Source organism: Aquarana catesbeiana, linkage group LG12 (assembly GCF_042186555.1).
Source record: "Aquarana catesbeiana isolate 2022-GZ linkage group LG12, ASM4218655v1, whole genome shotgun sequence".
Taxonomy (NCBI): domain Eukaryota; kingdom Metazoa; phylum Chordata; class Amphibia; order Anura; family Ranidae; genus Aquarana; species Aquarana catesbeiana.
Genome location: NC_133335.1, coordinates 52,391,691 through 52,410,343, shown reverse-complemented (window position 1 = coordinate 52,410,343; position 18,653 = coordinate 52,391,691). Strand labels below are relative to the sequence as shown.

Genomic DNA, 18,653 nt, shown 5'->3' with positions numbered 1-18,653 from the left:
TTTATGTGCCATTTATTGCTAGCGGCTGTTATAGTTGCTAGCATTAAGAGCTGTGTTGCGAAAAACAGTCGCTCCGCAGGAGGGATTACCCCGTCAACACTTAGGCCCCATTCACACCTGAGCGTTTTGTCCCTTGAAGCCTGAAGCTACAAAACACTGGAGGGGAAAAAAAAAAATCCATTCTCTATGGAGATGGTTCACATCTCCACTCCAAAACGCTTGAAGCCAGAAGCTCCAAAATGCCTGAAGCTCAAACAAGTTCTGGAACTTTTTTTTTAGGCATATTACAGGCGTTTTTCTGCTTTTTACATTGGTGACCTTTTTGACCTGTACATAATCGTGGTAAAACCGTGCAACTTTCTGCCTGAAAACGATACGCTCAGGTGTGAATGGGGCCTAACTGATGGGGAAATTGAGCAATTTTATTTTTTTCTTTCCTGCAACCCCCGGTTGCTGGAAACAAAACCGCTCTGTCTCTATGGTAGTCCTTACTCCAGGTCTCTTAAGTAATGAAGCCCTTGTCTGCACAGCTCCTGGAAAAGTTCAATGGTGGCAGATCTATGTTGACAGGCTAAAACCTTTGCTGCTGAAAGAAACCGATGCAAAGCTTATCTTCCTTCTCAGCATTCATAACATTCCAGCGCAGCAAACTAGTGCAAGCTAACATACAGACCTGTTTTCAGGTCTATCTGTGTGCCACCTATGCCAGTTTCTTTTTCACCCTTTGCTTGCCTTTTGTTAGGAGCAGATACTACTTCATTTCCTCAGCTTAGAAGATTGGTGAAGGCATATAGACTGCACCACTCTTTAATTCCCCCCATTATGTTTACTAATTATAGGTGATCTTTCTAAGAAAGCTGTCAAGTGGAACATGGATTCTACTAGAGTTCAGTCATGCCAACCCCCCTACTTCAGTAGGTGTCCCCAACCAAGAACAATTAAGCAGGTAAATAGTCCAGACTCATCTGATCTGCTCGCTTGTTCTAGGTTAGTGACTCAAAGTATTAAAGCTAATGAGTCAGCATGAGAGTCAGTAACATTTTTAGAAGGCCCATAAATGTTTCTCATGGCAAGTTTACATTAAACATTCTAGGTGTCCTCAGTTGCTTTTGGGTGGAGTAATCTTTTCACGATCCAGAAAGTCTGTGTGTGGCAGTAGGAATTGACGAGCTCAGTTTTTTGCAGTGTTTAGCCCAGGCATAGGCAACATTCCACCTGTAACTGTGGACAATCTAGATCTTTCAAGGGGTTTTCCATCACCTTTAAACAGCTTACCTGTCCATGGGCTAAACCTGCTCTTCACTTGTTATATTAGCCTGCTAGAATCAGGAGTTTCCCTTTGCAGCTAGCTATGGTCAGGAAGCAGCAGTGGATTACAGAGCAGGTCACAATAAGGTTGGCCGTGTTGGCAAGTGAAATTGTGGTTTGTATTAAACCAGATTCCAGTCCGGTTAGCAATCTGCAATCGTTTGGTGCAGAGGAGCCGGCCTACTCCACCCGGAGGGTGACCCGCAGCCAGCAGCAGCCCACCCCCATGACTCCGAAAAAATACCCACTCCGACAGACCCGCTCATCGGGATCGGAAACCGAGCAAGCGGACTTTTGTGACAGAGGTACGGGGGTGCAGCCGGGCCGAAAGCACTACCGGAAGCGCTCTCTCTCGCTCTTGTCAAAGTAGATGCACGCTGGCTGTCTTTTTATTTTTTTTATTTTTATAGCTGTGGCCCAGTAGAGTAGCTTTCTTTGTGTGCTAATCTTCACGGTGTGAATCCTGACATATGCTGACCATCTTCTCTCTGTCGCAGATGCTAAAAACGCCGGGGATCATGACGAATCCCCACCTCGCACGCCTACTGGAAATGCACCGTCATCGGAGTCTGATATAGACATTTCAAGCCCCAACGCTTCTCATGATGAGAGCATTGCCAAGGACTTGTCCATGAAGGACTCTGGGAGTGACCTGTCTCATAGACCCAAGAGAAGGCGATTTCATGAGAGCTACAACTTTAATATGAAGTGTCCCACCCCCGGCTGCAACTCTTTAGGTAATTACTTATAGTTGATGATATTCATAGATACAATTGTTTTGAATTTTTTGAACGTTGAGCACTGTCATGGGATGATGATATACATCCATAGGCACTATGTGGGATTGTTTACAGCTCATAAATATTATTTTTGCATGCATTCATTATTGTATAATAGACATATAAATATATAAAAATGTGTCTCACATTTGAAACTTTTATGGCCCGGTTCAAAATAGTGCGATATCAGATGCCGCTTGAGTCACAAAGTATCGCATGACATGAGAAATCATTTTCAATGGTTTCCGTTCACATCAGTGCTACCCAGCATGGAGCGATTTTGGAAAAGGTTCCTGTACTACTTTGGTGCGATTCGGCCCAATACAACATACAGACTTTATCAAAGTTGCATCTACATAATCGCACTGAAAGTCAGTGTGAACCTAACCTAAAAGTAAATGTCATTTTATTACTTTGGCTAATTTGAGAAGCCTGGGCTGTGTACTTTGGGACTCTAGTCGTGATTTTACTGACTTCGATGGCTAAGCTTCACCTACTTGCCATTGCTCTGCATGTTGAGAGTGGCTTAAAGCCGTATTAAAGTGATTATTAAAGTCCTTGATTTTTTTTATTTTAAATAACAAACATGTTCAACTTACCTGCTCTGTGCAGTGGTTTTGCAAAGGGCAGCCCATATCCTCCTAGTTTTGGGTCCTACGCTAGCGCTCCTGCTTGCTGTAAGGGCACCCAAGCAGGCGCGCTCCCGGGCCATGGATGTGTGTCCCTTCCGTCTCCCCATTGGGTCGCTGGCTGTGATTGGCAGCAACGGGAGCCGATGAGTGTGAGTCCCTGGAGAGTCAAGGCTCTTGTGGACATTGTTGGATCGAGATGGGGCTCAGGTAAGTGCAGGGGCTGCTGTACACAGAATTTTTTTCCCGTCATGCATAGAATGCATGAAGGTGCCTTTTACAACAACTTTAAACTCAAAAGCAAATATTTATTGTATTGCAGCTGACCAATTCTTAGATGCGATGGCTACATCCATTTTCTTTTTTAGGCTTTCTTTTCATCTGGTGATCCAGCCAGTAGTTGTGTTTTTCAAAAGTGCAGACTTTTGCATTTACAGCGATGAGACAAACCATTTACTACTGACGGGCGCTTACAATGATCTGTTATATTTTTTTCATGTAAAGTCTTTATCCTAAAAGGAAAAAACTGCTGTAACTGCTTATAAAGTGTTAGTTAAAGTTTGGCTTTAATTTGTTAGTGTTTTTAAACCTGCTAGTACATATTACACTCCCTTCCATCAGATTGGCAATGCTGCTGTCCAAATCTGCTGCCTCCTGCACTCCTCCATCCAAAGTAGAAGCAATCTAATACAGGAGGTGTGCTACTGGCCTGATCAGCAGGTAAAAACAGGCGATAAAAAACGAATGCAGCCACCACATCTAGCCATGATCGCACCCTGATTGGCCACAGGGGGAGCCAATCGGCAGGCCCGGTGGGCTGCAATGTCTGCCGGTCAAATGCAATCGCTCCCCACAGAGTCAGAGCGACGGTCTGCCAATTTGTAAACAAGCAGACCGCCATGCTGTCAGGCATGGACACTGGTCTAGTGTTCCTGCTAATTGGGAACACGGATCACTGTCTATGCAGTGAGCCCATCCCCCCCCCCCCCCCCCACACACACACAGTAAAACCGCATACACACTATTAGATTTTCTGCAGATTTTTGTCTTCAGACTTACCAAAACCATGTAATGCAAGGGCCTGCCTGATTGCATACAAATATAAACTTTTAAGGTTTGACCTCCATATTGTATGGTTTTGGTTTTGTATCTGAAGACCAAAATCTGCAGAAAATCTAATAGTGTGTATGGGGTCTTACAAAGCACAATTGGGGGATCCTTGGCCCCATCCACTGTAGCTATCGGGCCAAGAGAGGAGAAAACTACCTCTAACCCCCTATTTTTGCATATCTGAGTCCACTGTCATATGTCCCCTTGCTGGATCCAGCACAGTAGTCTGTCTGTGCAAAGATGTCCTGTTGTGTTGACATCACGCCGCTGTAGTCCTGAAGCTTGTCAGCACCCAGCTGCTGGACAGCCAATGGAAAGGGTCTGTCACCCAGACAGCAAAATGGAAAGCCAAAAGGGATCTTGCCATTCTGTTGTAGGAAGAGCGGAGGATCAAAACCCCAGCGCCTCATGTGACTTTAGGTAGATATTGTAGCCTGTTGGTTAATTTTTTGTTACTAGTTAAAAGGGCATAAGGGTTGTGATGGGAGCTTAAATTAATAGCAGTCACTAAATGGATCCAATAACCTTTTACTTCCTGACCAAAATAAACCGGTGGTAAATATGCACATTGGTTCTAAAACCCCCTTGCAGTTTGCTTCCATGAAAGAATGAAAGGAAGTGTTTTTAGGAGTGGGCAGCAATGGTGGCTTTTGTGCGCTGTCAGATCCCCTATTAACCTCTATTTTATACCAGAGTTGTTCTGCTTCTTAATACTTTCCATTTTCCTTAGGGCACCTCACTGGGAAACACGAGAGGCATTTCTCTATCTCCGGCTGCCCATTATACCACAACCTGTCTGCGGACGAATGCAAGGTAACCTGCTTGTCTTGTTCAGCACCCCATTAGTCACAGCACAGTGTGCGAGGTGAAGGGGTTCGTCTGCTTATACTTGTGCACGTTTCTCAAGAAGGCTGACCTGACCCTTCCGTGATTGCTTACATTTACAGAATTGTGATGAATTTCAGGTGAGAGCACAGAGTCGTGACAAACAGGTGGAAGAGCGGATGCTGTCCCACAGGCAGGATGACAATAACAGGCATGCCACACGCCACCAAGTGAGTGCAGTCCTAATTACATGTCAGAGGGCAGCTCTCGCAAATCTTTCAGGAATCGCTCTGCCATTAACGCTTAGTTGTGCTGTGTCTCTGACAAATCTTTCAGGCTTATTAGCATGTAAAGACTAGCTTGGCCCAAAATTGATTGTTTAATTCCTTTTAGCAGGTTTCAACACCTTCTGATTTATTTTGTGTTGCAGATAAGCATGTGCTACCTGAGTGATTACATCTCTGATACTGAGAGATATAACTACTTGTTGGCAGTATCCTCATTTGCAACACGTTTTAATAGTCAGAGCAAAGTTTAAAAAAAACTCTAGCACATTGTTGCAATACATGCACATTTTCCTGTGTATCCTTTTAAAAATACTGCAGTTACAGAAGAATACCAGTTGATATTGCAGAAGTCCAGTGTCCTGACGGTTTGACAACACAGTGCCTTTGTTGCACTGAAATCCAAGTCCTGAATTGCAAAACGGTGCCACTGGCTTGAATCACAATAGCCGGCCCACACTGTAGGGAAAGGGCTCTTGGGAGGTGTAGTTCTGGGGTATGTTCCCCTACGTCTATAAGAGCGGAGCCGTGGCCCCTGCAAGAATTTTACAAACCTGGTAATGTTATAGTAAGTAAAAATGGTTTATTAGTATAAGAACAAGGTGAAACCTAAAAACAAAAAAAACAATGCTGGGGCATGATCTAGAGGGGGGAGGGGAGGTTTGGATTTTACAAATTGATGTTCTGATGATAATTAGTTGGTGTCAGATTTTTCTCATCCATTGAGGGACACAGGAATTCAGATACATTGTCAAACTGTCGCCTGCAGATGGATTTGATACTGGCAAATGAATTGCAGGCCTAGGATAACCCCCCTCCACTACTTTGCATGCCTCAGTTTTTTGTCTGTGTTCTAGGAGGATGGACATCTTTGTTGGCTGCACTGGGAAAAACTTATCCAGTTTTACTACTCCCCCTTTTTTTTTTTTTTTTGGATTTCTTCTTACATTGACTTGAGCAAAAATTCCCCACTACATCACTGCTTGAGCTGGTCTCTATATGGCAACTATTTAGATTGACCTTTTCTAATGCTGACTTGGATGTGCTGTACCCAGATCTGACCGGACTGGAGCTATCCTGGAAAGTTACCTTCAGGCACTGGATTCTGCTTGTGGTGCTTTTCAGGTCCAGAGCTTGTGGCATTGCATTAGCGCTTGCGCTGTTTCTGAAGACTTGCTGAGTAGGCCACTGAAGGTACTAATCACTCGTAATTCAGCATAGGCCATCTGCTGCTTCTGCTTTGCAAAAGTTCCACATTGAACTCCATACTCTGGTCTGTGCCAACTGCCCTCTTACAATGACTCGGTCACATCTTACCCTCACCGGCCACCATCTGTCTGGTACCTTAGGCCTTTCATCGCATTTTGGCCTAGTTGCATCACCACCAAAAGGTGCAGAGTCTAGCTCTGACCACCTCTTGGCCTTAGGACAGGTTGGGTCACCAGTCACCCTGATCATCTGACTTAGATTTAGAGTCCCACCAATCTACCTCTGAAGAGACTGTCCTTTTTCCTTTTATGCAGTGAACTGGAAGAACCCTTGAGGGGTCCTGGGCCCCATCTGGTATTGTGACAGAACGGTTCCAATTTGAGAGGAATTTGCTACATGGCGGACCATACTAATCATTGGCACTCCCTTCAGCTATTCATCTTCTTTGTGCTACTGCACAGATTAATGCACCTTCCCTGGTTGCTTTGGTTTTCTCTCACCCCAAGTTTGCTTGCTCTGTGCAGTGGGGTTGATTTACTAAAACTTGAGAGTGCAAAATATGGTGCAGCTGTGCGTGGTAGCCAATCGGCTTCTAAATTCAGCTTGTTCAATTAAGCTTTGACAAAGAAACTGGAAGCTGATAGGTTTCAATGCAGAGCTGCACCAGAGTTTGCACTCCGCAGTTTTAGTTAATCAACCGCACGGCGTCCACTTGGCTTCTAGTGGCTAGCCCCATCTGGGCCACCATTCTTTCTCTGACAGTACATGATACCCCTCAGTGTGGGAGTCCTTCCTGTGTAGTCTGGTCCTTCTGTTGGATGGTATTGTCAGTCACAGCTACGCCTTCACTTGTTCCCTTAAGGACAGTCACTTGGTATCCGATCCCTCTTAACTGGTGGCCTCTGGATGTGGAGGAGTGATTCATGCACCTATATGTGCCTCAGTTCCTGCTTTGCAGGTGGAGGTTATCGCTGGTGAGACCCATGCCTCCCTAAATTGCTGGCAGGCAGAACACGCTAATCTCCTACTGCATGTGCCATCTGTCAGAAGCAGGGCATAACTTTGTGTGGTCTGCTCATCTGGGGTTACTCAAAGGATCCTCCTCCTTTGAATCTTTGCACCTTCTTAAGAGCCTTTTTATTTCTATGGCAGACTTGGGAGCCACTTCATACTCCTTTTATAGGCTGTTGTGTTTTAGCTGAATTTAGTTTTTTCCTGTTTAATGTTGCTTAGCGAGATTAGTTGTCTGGCCATACACTTTCTTTAGACACTTTTGCCCCTTAATCTGGCAGTCGGGGTTCTATGGTCTAGGGCATTCCCCTTTAAACCAGCTAGACTTTCTCACAAGTTTCGTTCAAGGGATCTGTTTGTTCTAGTAAATAGACACCATTTCTTGTTGACCACATTAGGCTGTGGGTCTTTCCTTCACCAAGCAGAAAATTTGTTATGGTTTCAGCAGACTTTTGGTGGGTTTGGATTGACCACCTTCTCGCCATTCATGTTTGGTACTCCTTTCTGTGTGGAGCCATTTCCTCTGGTAATGACCTTTCTGTCTACGTCTCGAACATCTTGTTGATTCTCTTCTCTGTTGTCAATCTTGTTGGCAGGTTCCCATGGGTCTCGGCTTTATCAAGTTTCAGATTTAGGTGTTGGTCCTTCAGATGGCTCTTGGGCTGCAGGCAGGCCCCAGTTATCTTGGATGGTATTTTTAGTGGTTGCTGTCCACACCTCTGTTTTACTGCTTTTGGACTGACTTCCTACGCATTGCTGTAAATGCTATCAGCAGCTCTTTTATACCACATGGTTTTCTTGTGAACTTTACAACAAACTTCTATTTTGGCTTAAAATGTTACTAAACCCACAACCGTAAAATCGGTCTATATGCAGTAAAGCATGTTTGTTATACTCACGATGGGGTTAATCCTGCGCTTTGTGTAAAAAGGCTGTTTTTATCCTGTCTTCTCTGATCCTCCCCTTTTTACTGTCCCCAATCCATCTGATGACAGTACGGAGCCTTGGGGGCACTCTGCACATGCTCAGTTTGGTGTGTATTGCAAGAGTTTTTTTTTTTTTGTTTTTTTCTTGGGATGGTGCATGTGATCAGCACAGGGTCAATCAGCACTGTCCAGAAAGGGGGGTCAGGGGTCCTGCAGCCTCATGGGACAGTCGGAGTAGAATGAAAACTCCTCCTACAAGCTTTAACCAGACACCGATAAGTCATAAGACTGTTATAAACTGCTAAATACCTTTTCTCATCAGCAGTATATATTTACTAAAATAATTTCATTTTCATGTTGTGTACTATGGGAGACCGGATATAGTGAATGCAGGTTCCTGGCTTTAGTAACTTTAACAATTGCAGCGATTACTAATTTCAACAAAGGTGTTCCATTTACCAGATGCATTCACCATACATGGGGGGTGACCATTTGAACTCTAACTGTGAGGGACACCATTACAGGAAGGAGAAATTCTACAGTTGGGAAGTCTGCTCATTGGAGTATGGCTAGGGCTACACTGGCAATAACATAGGATTTTTTGTATGCACTGTAAAATTCTTTTTGTGTAGTCCATTGAGGGACACAAATTAAGATACTATTGGGGTATGCTGCCTTCAGGAGGATTGGACACTGGCAAAAAAAAAAAATACTCTAGCTCAGGATAACCCCCTTCTACTGCCAAAATGTCTAAATTTTGTAGCAAAGCAGTATTGAGGGCATGATCATTAAGAGGGTTGGGACTGGTGTCGCTCAATGAACTCCAAGTAAAGGGTTTTACAGAAAATGCAGAAATCCTATTTTCTTTCTTGTCCATTTAAAGACACAGGTATTCTTTAAACCTTCGGGACATCCAAAAACAAGTCCAAATGAGAGGTGGGCAGCACTGCAAACACAGGCTTGTGGGCCCAAGAAATAATAGGGATCTGGAAACTGCCTGCAGCTCAGAGAGCTGTCTGAAGTACCTTGCGCTTGTAGCTGGCGCCAAATGAGGTCAAAACATCCCAATGGTAGAACTCCGATCTAGAGTAGTCCTCAACAGGAAAGGTTGGAACCATTCTTGAGATGAGCTTGAATAATGGTCTGCATTAACCACCTGGAGATGGTGGAACGAGAATTTGGTGTACCCTTACAGAGTCATTACATAAAGGGAATTGGTCATCTTTAAAGAAGCAGTGGTTGAGAGGGACTCCACAGCCTGGACCACACCCAGACAACAGAGTGACCTTTTTATTTGTTCTTCGTTTAAGCTCCAGTTCACCAATGTATTAAAGGGGTTGTAAACCTCGTGTTTTTTCACCTTAACCACTTAAGCCCCGGACCCTTTGGCTGCCCAAAGACCAGAGCACTTTTTGCGATGCGGCACTGCGGCGCTTTAACTGACAATTGCGCGGTCATGCAACGTGGCTCCCAAACAAAATTGACGTACTTTTTTCCCACAAATAGAGCTTTCTTTTAGTGGTATTTGATCACCATTGCGGTTTTTATTTTTTGCGCTATAAACAAAAAATTAGCGACAATTCAGAAAAAAACGCATTATTTTTTACTTTTTGCTATAATAAATATCCCCAAAAAATATATTAAAAAATTATTTTTTCCTCAGTTTAGGCCGATACATATTCTACATATTTTTGGTAAAAAAAATTTGCAATAAGCGTCTATTGATTGGTTTGCGCAAAAGTTATAGCGTCTACAAAATAGAGGATAGTTTTATGGCTTTTTTTTTTTACAAGTAATGGCGGCGATCAGCGATTTTTATCGTGACTGCGACATTATGGCGGACAGATCGGACACTTTTGGCGCGATTTTGGGACCATTCACATTTATTCAGCGATCAGTGCAATTAAAAATGCATTGATTATTGTGTAAATGTGACTGGCAGTGAAGGGGTTAACCACTAGGGGGCAGTGAAGGGGTTAAGTGTGTCCTAGGGAGTGATTCTAACTGGGGGGGCATGGGTATGTGTGGCACGACACTGATCACCGCTCCTTATTACAGGGAGCTGTGATCAGTGTCCTGTCACTAGGCAGAACGGGGAAATGCTTGTTTACAATAGCATTTCCCCGTTCTTCCTCTGTGAGACGATCGCAGGGCGGGCGCGCCCGCAAACCGCTTGTCAAAGGGCAGCGTACAGGTACGTTAATCTGCCTGTACAAGCTCTTCTGTTGACCTATATCGGCGTGAGCTGGTCGGCAAGCGGTTAATGCATCCTATTCATTAAGGTGAAAAAACTTCTGACATTGACTGGCCCCTCTAGCTCCCTGTTTTACTCACCTGAGCACGTTCATTCCCTCGGTGGAAACGCACTCTACCTCTCCGTCTGAGGTTCTCGGCTCTTGATTGGACAGATTGATAGCAGCGCAGCCATTGGCTCCCGCTGCTGTCAATCAAATCCAGTGACGCGGGGCAGAGTCGGGCATTCTGTCTATGCACGCAAATGCTGGACTCGGGAGCGTGCCCGCAAGGTAACCCCCAGGGAGAGCGCTTCTCCCAGGGGGTTTACCGATGCGAGGAGGCACTGCGAACGCAGCTGGGGGACCCCAGAAGACTAGGTTCGGGGCCACACTGTGCAAAACAAACTGCACAGTGAAGATGAGCATATGTTGTGTTAAAAAAAAGAGGGTTAACAACCCCTTTTTAAAGTGAAAGGAAGAAACTACCTTAGGAAAAATGTTCTGAGTCTGCAACCCCACCTTGGCTCTCTTAAAAAGAAAAAAAAAATTAAAAAAAGGTTCCTTGCAGGGGAAGCTGAGTTCCACCCACAATAGGAGGCTCTGCTTGTTTGCACCCTCCTTTTCACTGCCACATTTGGCACTTTTTGGGTACCTGGCCAGCTCAGATTGTCACAGCAAACTGAGCCGGAAGTTTCCTTTAACTTCAGATGCCAGCGCCTGCACCTTAAGTTGATTCAAGAATGTGTGAGGACATCCCTGGGCAGGTAAGTGTTCTTATACTAAAGGTCAGCAGCTACAGTATTTGTAGTTTTTGACCTTTATTTGGGGGGGGGGGGGGGGAGCCTTTCTACATTAAGAAACTTGCCTCGTATAGGTGATGACTACAAGGAAAGCTACTTTCTGGGTGAGAGTAGAGAAAGGAATGTCTAGAATGGTGCCACAGGTCCTTTTAAGACTGTCCCTCCACCGTCCAGTGGGGTGGAGATACGGTATTCCAAAAGCATGGTTGAGCGTGACCGCACTGGAAAGCTGCAGTTGAAGAGACGAGCTTCAGCAGAGATGGTCAAGTCTTGATTTGAAAAAAATAAATTGGAGGAGAGGTGCTAGAAAAAAAACTAAGGTAGACTTAAGCATAGCAGAGCTGCAATAAATATGTCAATCCTCCTTGGACACCAGAAAAACTGTAGCATGTTGATGGTGAAACAGGTTATCCTGGGCTGGCCTACAGTGTATTTTGCCAGCGTTCAGTTCTCCTGTAGGTGACAGTATAACCTAAAGGTTTAAAACCTGTGTCCCTCAACAGGCTAGAAAGAAAAATATATTTTTAACTTCTGAAATCATTTAGGCTGATTTGAATGAAAGGTGTCCAGGTTTACACTATAGGTCATAAAAGGATGACCGTGTGTTTAAAGTGATACTAAAGTCTAATTTTTCTTTTCATTTAAAAAGAACAAACATCTTATACTTGCCTGCTTTGTGCAGTGATTTTGCACAGAGCAGCCCAGATCCTCCTCTCGGGTCCCCCCGCTGGTACTTCTGGCCCCTTCCTCCTGCTGAGTGCCCCCACAACAAGCAGCTTTTCATTGGGGCACCTGAGCTGCTGCGCTGTGTCCATTCAGGTACGGAGCTGCGGCTCTGCCCCACTCTCCTCATTGGCTCACTGACTTTGACAACCAGTGGCGCCACGCTGCTGTTTTGGCCAGTGAGGAGAGAGAGTCCCGGGCAGCCGAGACTATCATGCAACATCACTGGATCGAGATTGGGCTCAAGTAAGTATGAGGGGGAGGCTGCTGCACACAGGTTTTTTATCTTCACGCATAGAATGCGTGACAATAAAAAAAAAAAAAAAACTTTCTGACTTTAGCACCACTTTAAATGTGCCAAGCCCCAGTGTTTTTCTGGGTGACTCTGAAGAAACCAGGGTGACAGAAGTGACGCTAATACTTGTCATTTTAAGGCTCCCACGGAACGTCAACTTCGGTACAAAGAGAAAGTCACAGAATTGAGAAAGAAGAGGAACTCAGGCCTAACCAAAGAACAGAAAGAGAAGTATATGGTAGGATTACAGATGCTGAATTCTGAAAACTGTTTTGCCTACGCTACATAAACAATGTTGCTTGTGCTCTATATTTACATTGCAGATCCTCTGCAATACTGGCTTGGACTGTATTTTTACCTTTTTAACAGTGTGATCTATTGTGACCTACATTGAGGTTGGGAAGATACAATTCACTTCAAATGTGAACAAGATTTGGCTTCAGGCCATATCCGTCTGTTATCAATATGGCTTCTCTGTTGACAGGAGCATAGACAGAACTATGGTAATACAAGAGAGCCACTCTTGGAAAACCTGACCAGTGAGTACGATCTGGAACTTTTCCGAAGGGCCCAGGCAAGAGCCTCGGAAGACTTGGTAAGCCGTCCACAACCACCTTCCTGTTGTATTGAATGAATGTATGTTTGCCAGGAGTAGTGGGACTTGCTAACGATAAGTATTTATTAAAATCCCAAAACGCACCCACCTACCTTCCAGGTGAAAAATGAGAAAAGCTCAATTCGTTTTTAAAATTATTGTAAATATCAACTGTTTCAAATTATCTATTTTACATTGAAATATTGCAGTTGCTGCAATACTCATTTCTTTAGTGCTGTACCTGATGACTTTTTGCTATGCGATCCAGTGCTCCTCCTCTTAAGCCCAGCTACATCAAATTTACTGTGTTTGAGCCCATGGCTTTAAGAACATTCTCTCTGGCGGTCATCTTCAAGTAGCTTTGGAGGATGCTGCAGAAAACGTCACTAACTGCACTATACGGGCATGTTCTCTGCAGTATTCAGAACCTACCCAGCACCAGAAGTGGAAAAGACATGTCCCATGACTAAACCAGAGGGTCATTGTAAAAAGGTATGTATAAAGCAAATAAAGGTTGTAGAGGAAGGGTGGTCAAGTAAGCAAAAAGTTGGCATTGCCTTACCAGTAAGTTTTTAAAGTGTGGGGGAGCCCCACAGAAACATTAGAACCCAGTGCTGCAAGACCAATTGTCCGCTTGATTGACATACCTCCCTTTAGAACATGCTCTGGTAAGTACCCTACATTGTCTTTTCAGGAGAAGCTGCGTTTGCAAGGTCAGATCACTGAAGGAAGCAACATGATTAAGACTATAATCTTTGGTCGATATGAGCTGGACACCTGGTACCACTCTCCGTATCCAGAGGAGTATGCACGCCTGGGCCGGCTCTACATGTGTGAATTCTGTCTAAAATACATGAAGAGTCAGACTATCCTCCGAAGACACATGGTGAGCAATTATCCTCTGTATGCCTTCGCTACTCGGGGTTTCAGTGAGTTGGAAGGTAGTTTATGATTGTGCCATCCTCTAATTCTCTTCCCTGCAATCTGCTGGTATTTGATAGCAAGCATGTGCATTTTCTGTAATATACATTGCTGTCTACAGGCATGAATGGCCAATGCAGGGTCAGTAAAAATGTATAGAATAGCTTAAAACCATCCTTTATTTTTTTTTTAATAAGATGTTAATGCCTTGACACGGCACGGGAATGCACCTGAAGTTGCCCTCCATCTGTTTCTATACATTGCAGCTTCACTGCAGTGAATAAAATGGGTTTTAGCGTGCGGGCTAGTGTGATTGAGCCCTTACATTTTCTTTCCAACTGGATCCAACATATTTGTCAGGCATTATTGTCCAACTTTTTCCAGTTTTAGGAGTTTCTGTGATTGAGACAATAAAGTAATGGTGTCCGTCTTTAAATCCCATCTGGGGGCCTTTAGGACGAGTTATATAATGGTGGTCTAATGCATCAGGAGTTTCAGGCTGGTAGATTACTTGGTGGTATGCGACGGTCTCCACCTTCACCTGTGTTTTTTGCCCTCCTACCTGTAGTGCTGCATTCTCACAGCCAATCCAACCTTGTCCTGCTGCGATTTGCTGTTTAGATGCCATACACAAGGTTCCACGCCACCATCTTGGTTTTCTGTGCGCAGACAGCCAGCTCTGATTACATACCTGTCTCTAGCCTTGATATATTCTGAGGGACAGACCTAAAAGAATCATGCGTCTAATGACATCAGAGAAAAGACAGTTGGAGACCCTGTCACCACTAAAGATGAGCTTGGGTTTGGACCAAACCCAGTAGAAAAGCAGTCACTCCAGCCCACTGCTGTCCAGTCAACTGTGGCCAGGGCATTCCGCACTCCACAGCTACATGTACTGAGCCATTATTGGCTTGGGATGTCATGCGTATCCCCACCGCTTTGTGTACATGTAGATGTGGGGAGGAGAACGCTCTGGCCGCAGTGTGGTTGGGAGTGATGGCTTCCTTCAGGGTAGGTCCATACTTAAATTTGGACCAAATCCTGAGCTCATCCTTTGTCACCACCCCTGCCTAACCATATAAAAGTATTAAGGGTGGTTCTGTATTTATCAGTGTAACTCCTAGCTCTGCTGGATGTAGTCCTATTGTCTGACACCTCAAAACGTTTTGGAGGCTGTGCTCTCCAGAGACTCAGCTGCACCCCCATCCTGGTTCTGATGTCAGCCAAGGTCCTGGCAGTGGCTAGGGAAGCCTTGCATGATCTGTAAAGATTGTCCATGAAATGCCATTCTGGCTTTATTTTTCAGTTTGGCTCCCCACATTGCTGAAAATGGAAAGTTTTTAATCATCTAGGCGGAGCAAAATTGAAAAATGAAGCAAGCCTGACTTATGGGTATGTAAATAACTTTAGTATGTTTATATGGTTATTTGGTTAGGCTGGTGACAGGGTCTCTTTACATACTGACAGCATACATCTTTTTCAGTACAGGTTTTCTTTAACACCGGCGGGTATGAAGAACAATGTTCTTAGTACGCTTGCACACGTTTTTATTTTTTAGACTATTGTGAAAGGTCCGCTTATTTGACTTTCCTTGGGGTGGAAGAAACTGCTTAAGTGTGGTGGGGTTTTTTTTGTACGGGGATGGCAGATTATGTATATTTTCCTTTGCACATCTGGGTTTATTGTTCTGTATAGTGTCTAATCCCCCAATGTCGCTAGTTGGAGCTGAAACCTGGTCTTCTGTCAGATAAAAGCTCATTTCTAATGCTTGCTTTTCTCCTCAGGCGAAATGTGTGTGGAAACACCCTCCTGGGGACGAGATCTATCGGAAGGGATCCATCTCCGTTTTTGAAGTAGATGGAAAGAAGAACAAGGTTAGCATTACAGCTGATAGGCTTTCTGTTTTGTAGAACTCCCACTAAGCATTCCCTGTCATTAACATAGTGTTGTACAGAAAAGCTCATTAACGCTGAATGATTAAATGCATTGCTGTGACATTTCTACTTTCAGATTTATTGCCAAAACCTGTGCCTTCTTGCAAAGCTTTTCCTGGACCACAAAACACTGTACTATGATGTGGAACCATTCCTTTTCTATGTCATGACTGAAGCAGACAATACCGGCTGCCATCTTATAGGCTACTTCTCAAAGGTATGATCATCCTTTCATCATATGTAGATGAGTTGCTCAGTGTTTGTGGAATCCAGCAAACTACTGGCGGGTTAATTGTGAAAACTAGTCAGAGCGCAGAATGGTGAAGACTCTCCCTGCCCATATGTGACAGTGCTGATTGAGCAAACAGTTGATAAGCACCAGTGCAGTCTTGTTGGAAGTAGGAGAGTGAGTGAAAAATGTATTTTAATTTGGTTGTGCTGCAATAGCTACAGCAATGGGCACTAGAGAATAGAGGAGCTAGCACTCATCCTTTTTCAGCATTTATAGTGTTCCTGGGCTACAAAGGATCTCCTAACTATCAGATTGCAAATCAGTTCACTTATCACATCAACAGTAGTTTGGGTCTAGTGCAGCAGATCACTGGTTGACATGAGCCTAGGAAGATGGGCAGTAAGCACAAAGGACTTTACCCCTTCCCTTCTTTGCTAAGGAAATGAGCATTCAGTTTTAGCTGATTCAGCCTCTTGACTATAATGGCACTGGTCTCCTCGTGATTTTATTTTTTTTTTTATCCACATGCATTTAACTGTCAAAAATACACAAATTTGATAGCCTGCTATTCCAGCACCTTAAAGTGGTTCAAAAGGCTGAAGTTTTCTTTACATTTTTTGCATTCTATGCATGAAGGTAAAAAAATCTGTGTGCAGCAGCCCCCCCAATCCTTACCTGAGCTCCCTCTGATCCAGCAATTTTCAAAATAGCCTAAGCTCCCCTGTGACTGATTCATTCTCCCTTATCTCCAGAATGCTGTTGCTATGTTTTTTTCTTTTTATGTAGCTGTAATATGTCTGTATTAAAGTGCCTTTGCCCATGTTGGGCGTTAATAAAAAAAACATATTTGAAAAAAAAAAATAGCCTAAGCTGTTCCGTGACTCTCCCTCAGCTGAGACAGCAGCGGGAGCCCACTGGCTCCCGCTGCTGTCAATCGCAGTCAGAGAGCCAATCGGGAGGCAGCGGGGCCAAGGTGCGGCTCAATGTGTCTTATAGCAGCAGATCAGGAGCGAGCATGCAGCAGTGCCCCAGGGCAAGTGGCTTTCTCTGGGGGGCACTGCTTGAGGGGGAGGAGCCAGGAATAAGTATACCCTTGGTAACATGTTACACCCTCTTTTTAGGGTGGAATATGTAACCTGTTCCCACTTCTGCAGCAGCTTGCTGATCCCCTCTCTCCCTATGACAGCACTATGGGGAGGAGTTCCCCATACTAGCGGTCACTTTTTTGAAAATAGCGGGGCTTTGCCTACACGGCCATGTCATTCATTCAGAGTTCTGTGAATGGGAAGACTACAAGTCCTGACTGACTTTGTGGCTGTCGGCTTATAGTTCTCAATGAACTACCACGGCGCTGTTGAGTGCTCTGATAGTTCATTAATTATTTCGGTCAGTGTAAAACTGCCTGGTCTTACGATGTATGGGCAGACAGGTTTTTTTTTTTTTTTTAAAGGTGAACTTGTCCTTTTTATCCTTCAACTTCCTAAAGCTCCCATGGCAGTGTGTACCTAATATTTGCTAAAGTCTTAGATGGAAGGAATTGCTAACCTTTTAAGAATTCAGGAAACAAATTCAAGCTGCGTGGATGTAAAATATCGTGTCTGATTTACTTCGGTAAGGTCTTGCTAAAAAGGAACAGTAATCAATCTGCAATGAAATGGTTTTCGTTTCAGATTGATGCCTAGGCACGCTCTACGTTCCAGGTACTAAAATAAACTTAGTGCACTCTTTATCCTTTTTATGGTTTGCTACGAAACTCCAGTGAATTTGGGGTTGACTGACAGTCCAGTATTTGTGAAGTGAGCTACAGTCATGAGCAGTGCATACCTTTTTTGCATGCTTTCTCTTCTGATGATTACAATCATCGTTTTACTTGGCAGTAGAATGAAATGTGACCAGATTTTTTTTTTTACTTACAGGAAAAAAACTCCTTTCTGAATTACAATGTGTCCTGTATCCTGACAATGCCACAGTACATGAGACAGGGTTATGGGAAGATGCTAATAGATTTCAGTAAGTCTTTTTGCTACCATTTGCAGACACCAACACAAGCATTGGTAGCATTGGTGAACTTCATATTATTTGCATCCATACTGCAAAGTAGGTGGTTCAATTATTTCATTAACTCAAGATCAATTTGAATGGAAGCTTTTTCTTTTTTTTTATCAGTTATTGAAAGTGTCCTAAAATCTAAACCACAATTTTACAATGAATTTGGAGCTTTATTCACTCATAGGCTACAGTATGCCTTCTTAAGGTCATACTGTATATATTACAGGATGTATTTTTGTATTTCAAGTAATTTGCTAACTATAGAAAATGTCATACTGTATAGGTTTGGCTCCTTGTAGGGGTGGAGAAATTTCCTCTTTTGACCATCTGCCATAAGCACGTTAATTGCCTTTTATGCACAAATATATCTGCTGCTTGCAGCTACAACGCCTCCTTTTTGTTTGGATCTCCTCAGGTTATCTGCTTTCCAAGGTGGAGGAGAAGGTGGGCTCCCCTGAGCGTCCCCTCTCTGACCTGGGCCTTATAAGCTACCGCAGTTATTGGAAGGAAGTTCTGCTACGCTATCTGCACACCTTCCAGGGCAAAGAAATTTCCATCAAAGGTAACGATTGCTTGCACAACACTGCATGAAAGTTACATTTATTTTCTTCTGTGTTAATGATTGAACCTTGAAGAGGTTATACTGGGATCATCCTGGTATCTTTTCAGCGATGATTCCTTCTCATGCAAAAGCCATCCTAGTGACTGATTAGCCGCTGGATTGCTTTTACAGGCAGTGGGAGGGGATGTCCCACAGATGCCTCTCTGGGCTTTCCCCTGTGATTGGAG

At 43.9% G+C, this 18,653-nt stretch overlaps 1 protein-coding gene across 6 annotated transcripts in view; it reads left to right on the top strand.

The window, feature by feature from the left end:
• The window catches only part of KAT7 (lysine acetyltransferase 7), a 55,120-nt gene that overhangs the window by 24,396 nt on the left and 12,071 nt on the right, over positions 1-18,653 (top strand). For 3 of the 6 annotated variants that reach the window (XM_073607800.1, XM_073607798.1, XM_073607799.1), the window contains 10 exons: positions 1,806-2,045; positions 4,557-4,639; positions 4,774-4,881; positions 12,273-12,371; positions 12,618-12,728; positions 13,423-13,614; positions 15,434-15,523; positions 15,660-15,800; positions 17,732-17,825; positions 18,280-18,426. In XM_073607800.1, the coding sequence (XP_073463901.1) occupies positions 1,806-2,045; positions 4,557-4,639; positions 4,774-4,881; positions 12,273-12,371; positions 12,618-12,728; positions 13,423-13,614; positions 15,434-15,523; positions 15,660-15,800; positions 17,732-17,825; positions 18,280-18,426 (1,305 nt within the window). Of the gene's footprint in view, positions 1-1,439; positions 1,614-1,805; positions 2,046-4,556; positions 4,640-4,773; positions 4,882-12,272; positions 12,372-12,617; positions 12,729-13,422; positions 13,615-15,433; positions 15,524-15,659; positions 15,801-17,731; positions 17,826-18,279; positions 18,427-18,653 lie in introns of all 6 variants that reach the window. The other 3 variants (XM_073607795.1, XM_073607801.1, XM_073607797.1) reach the window with 2 other exon arrangements.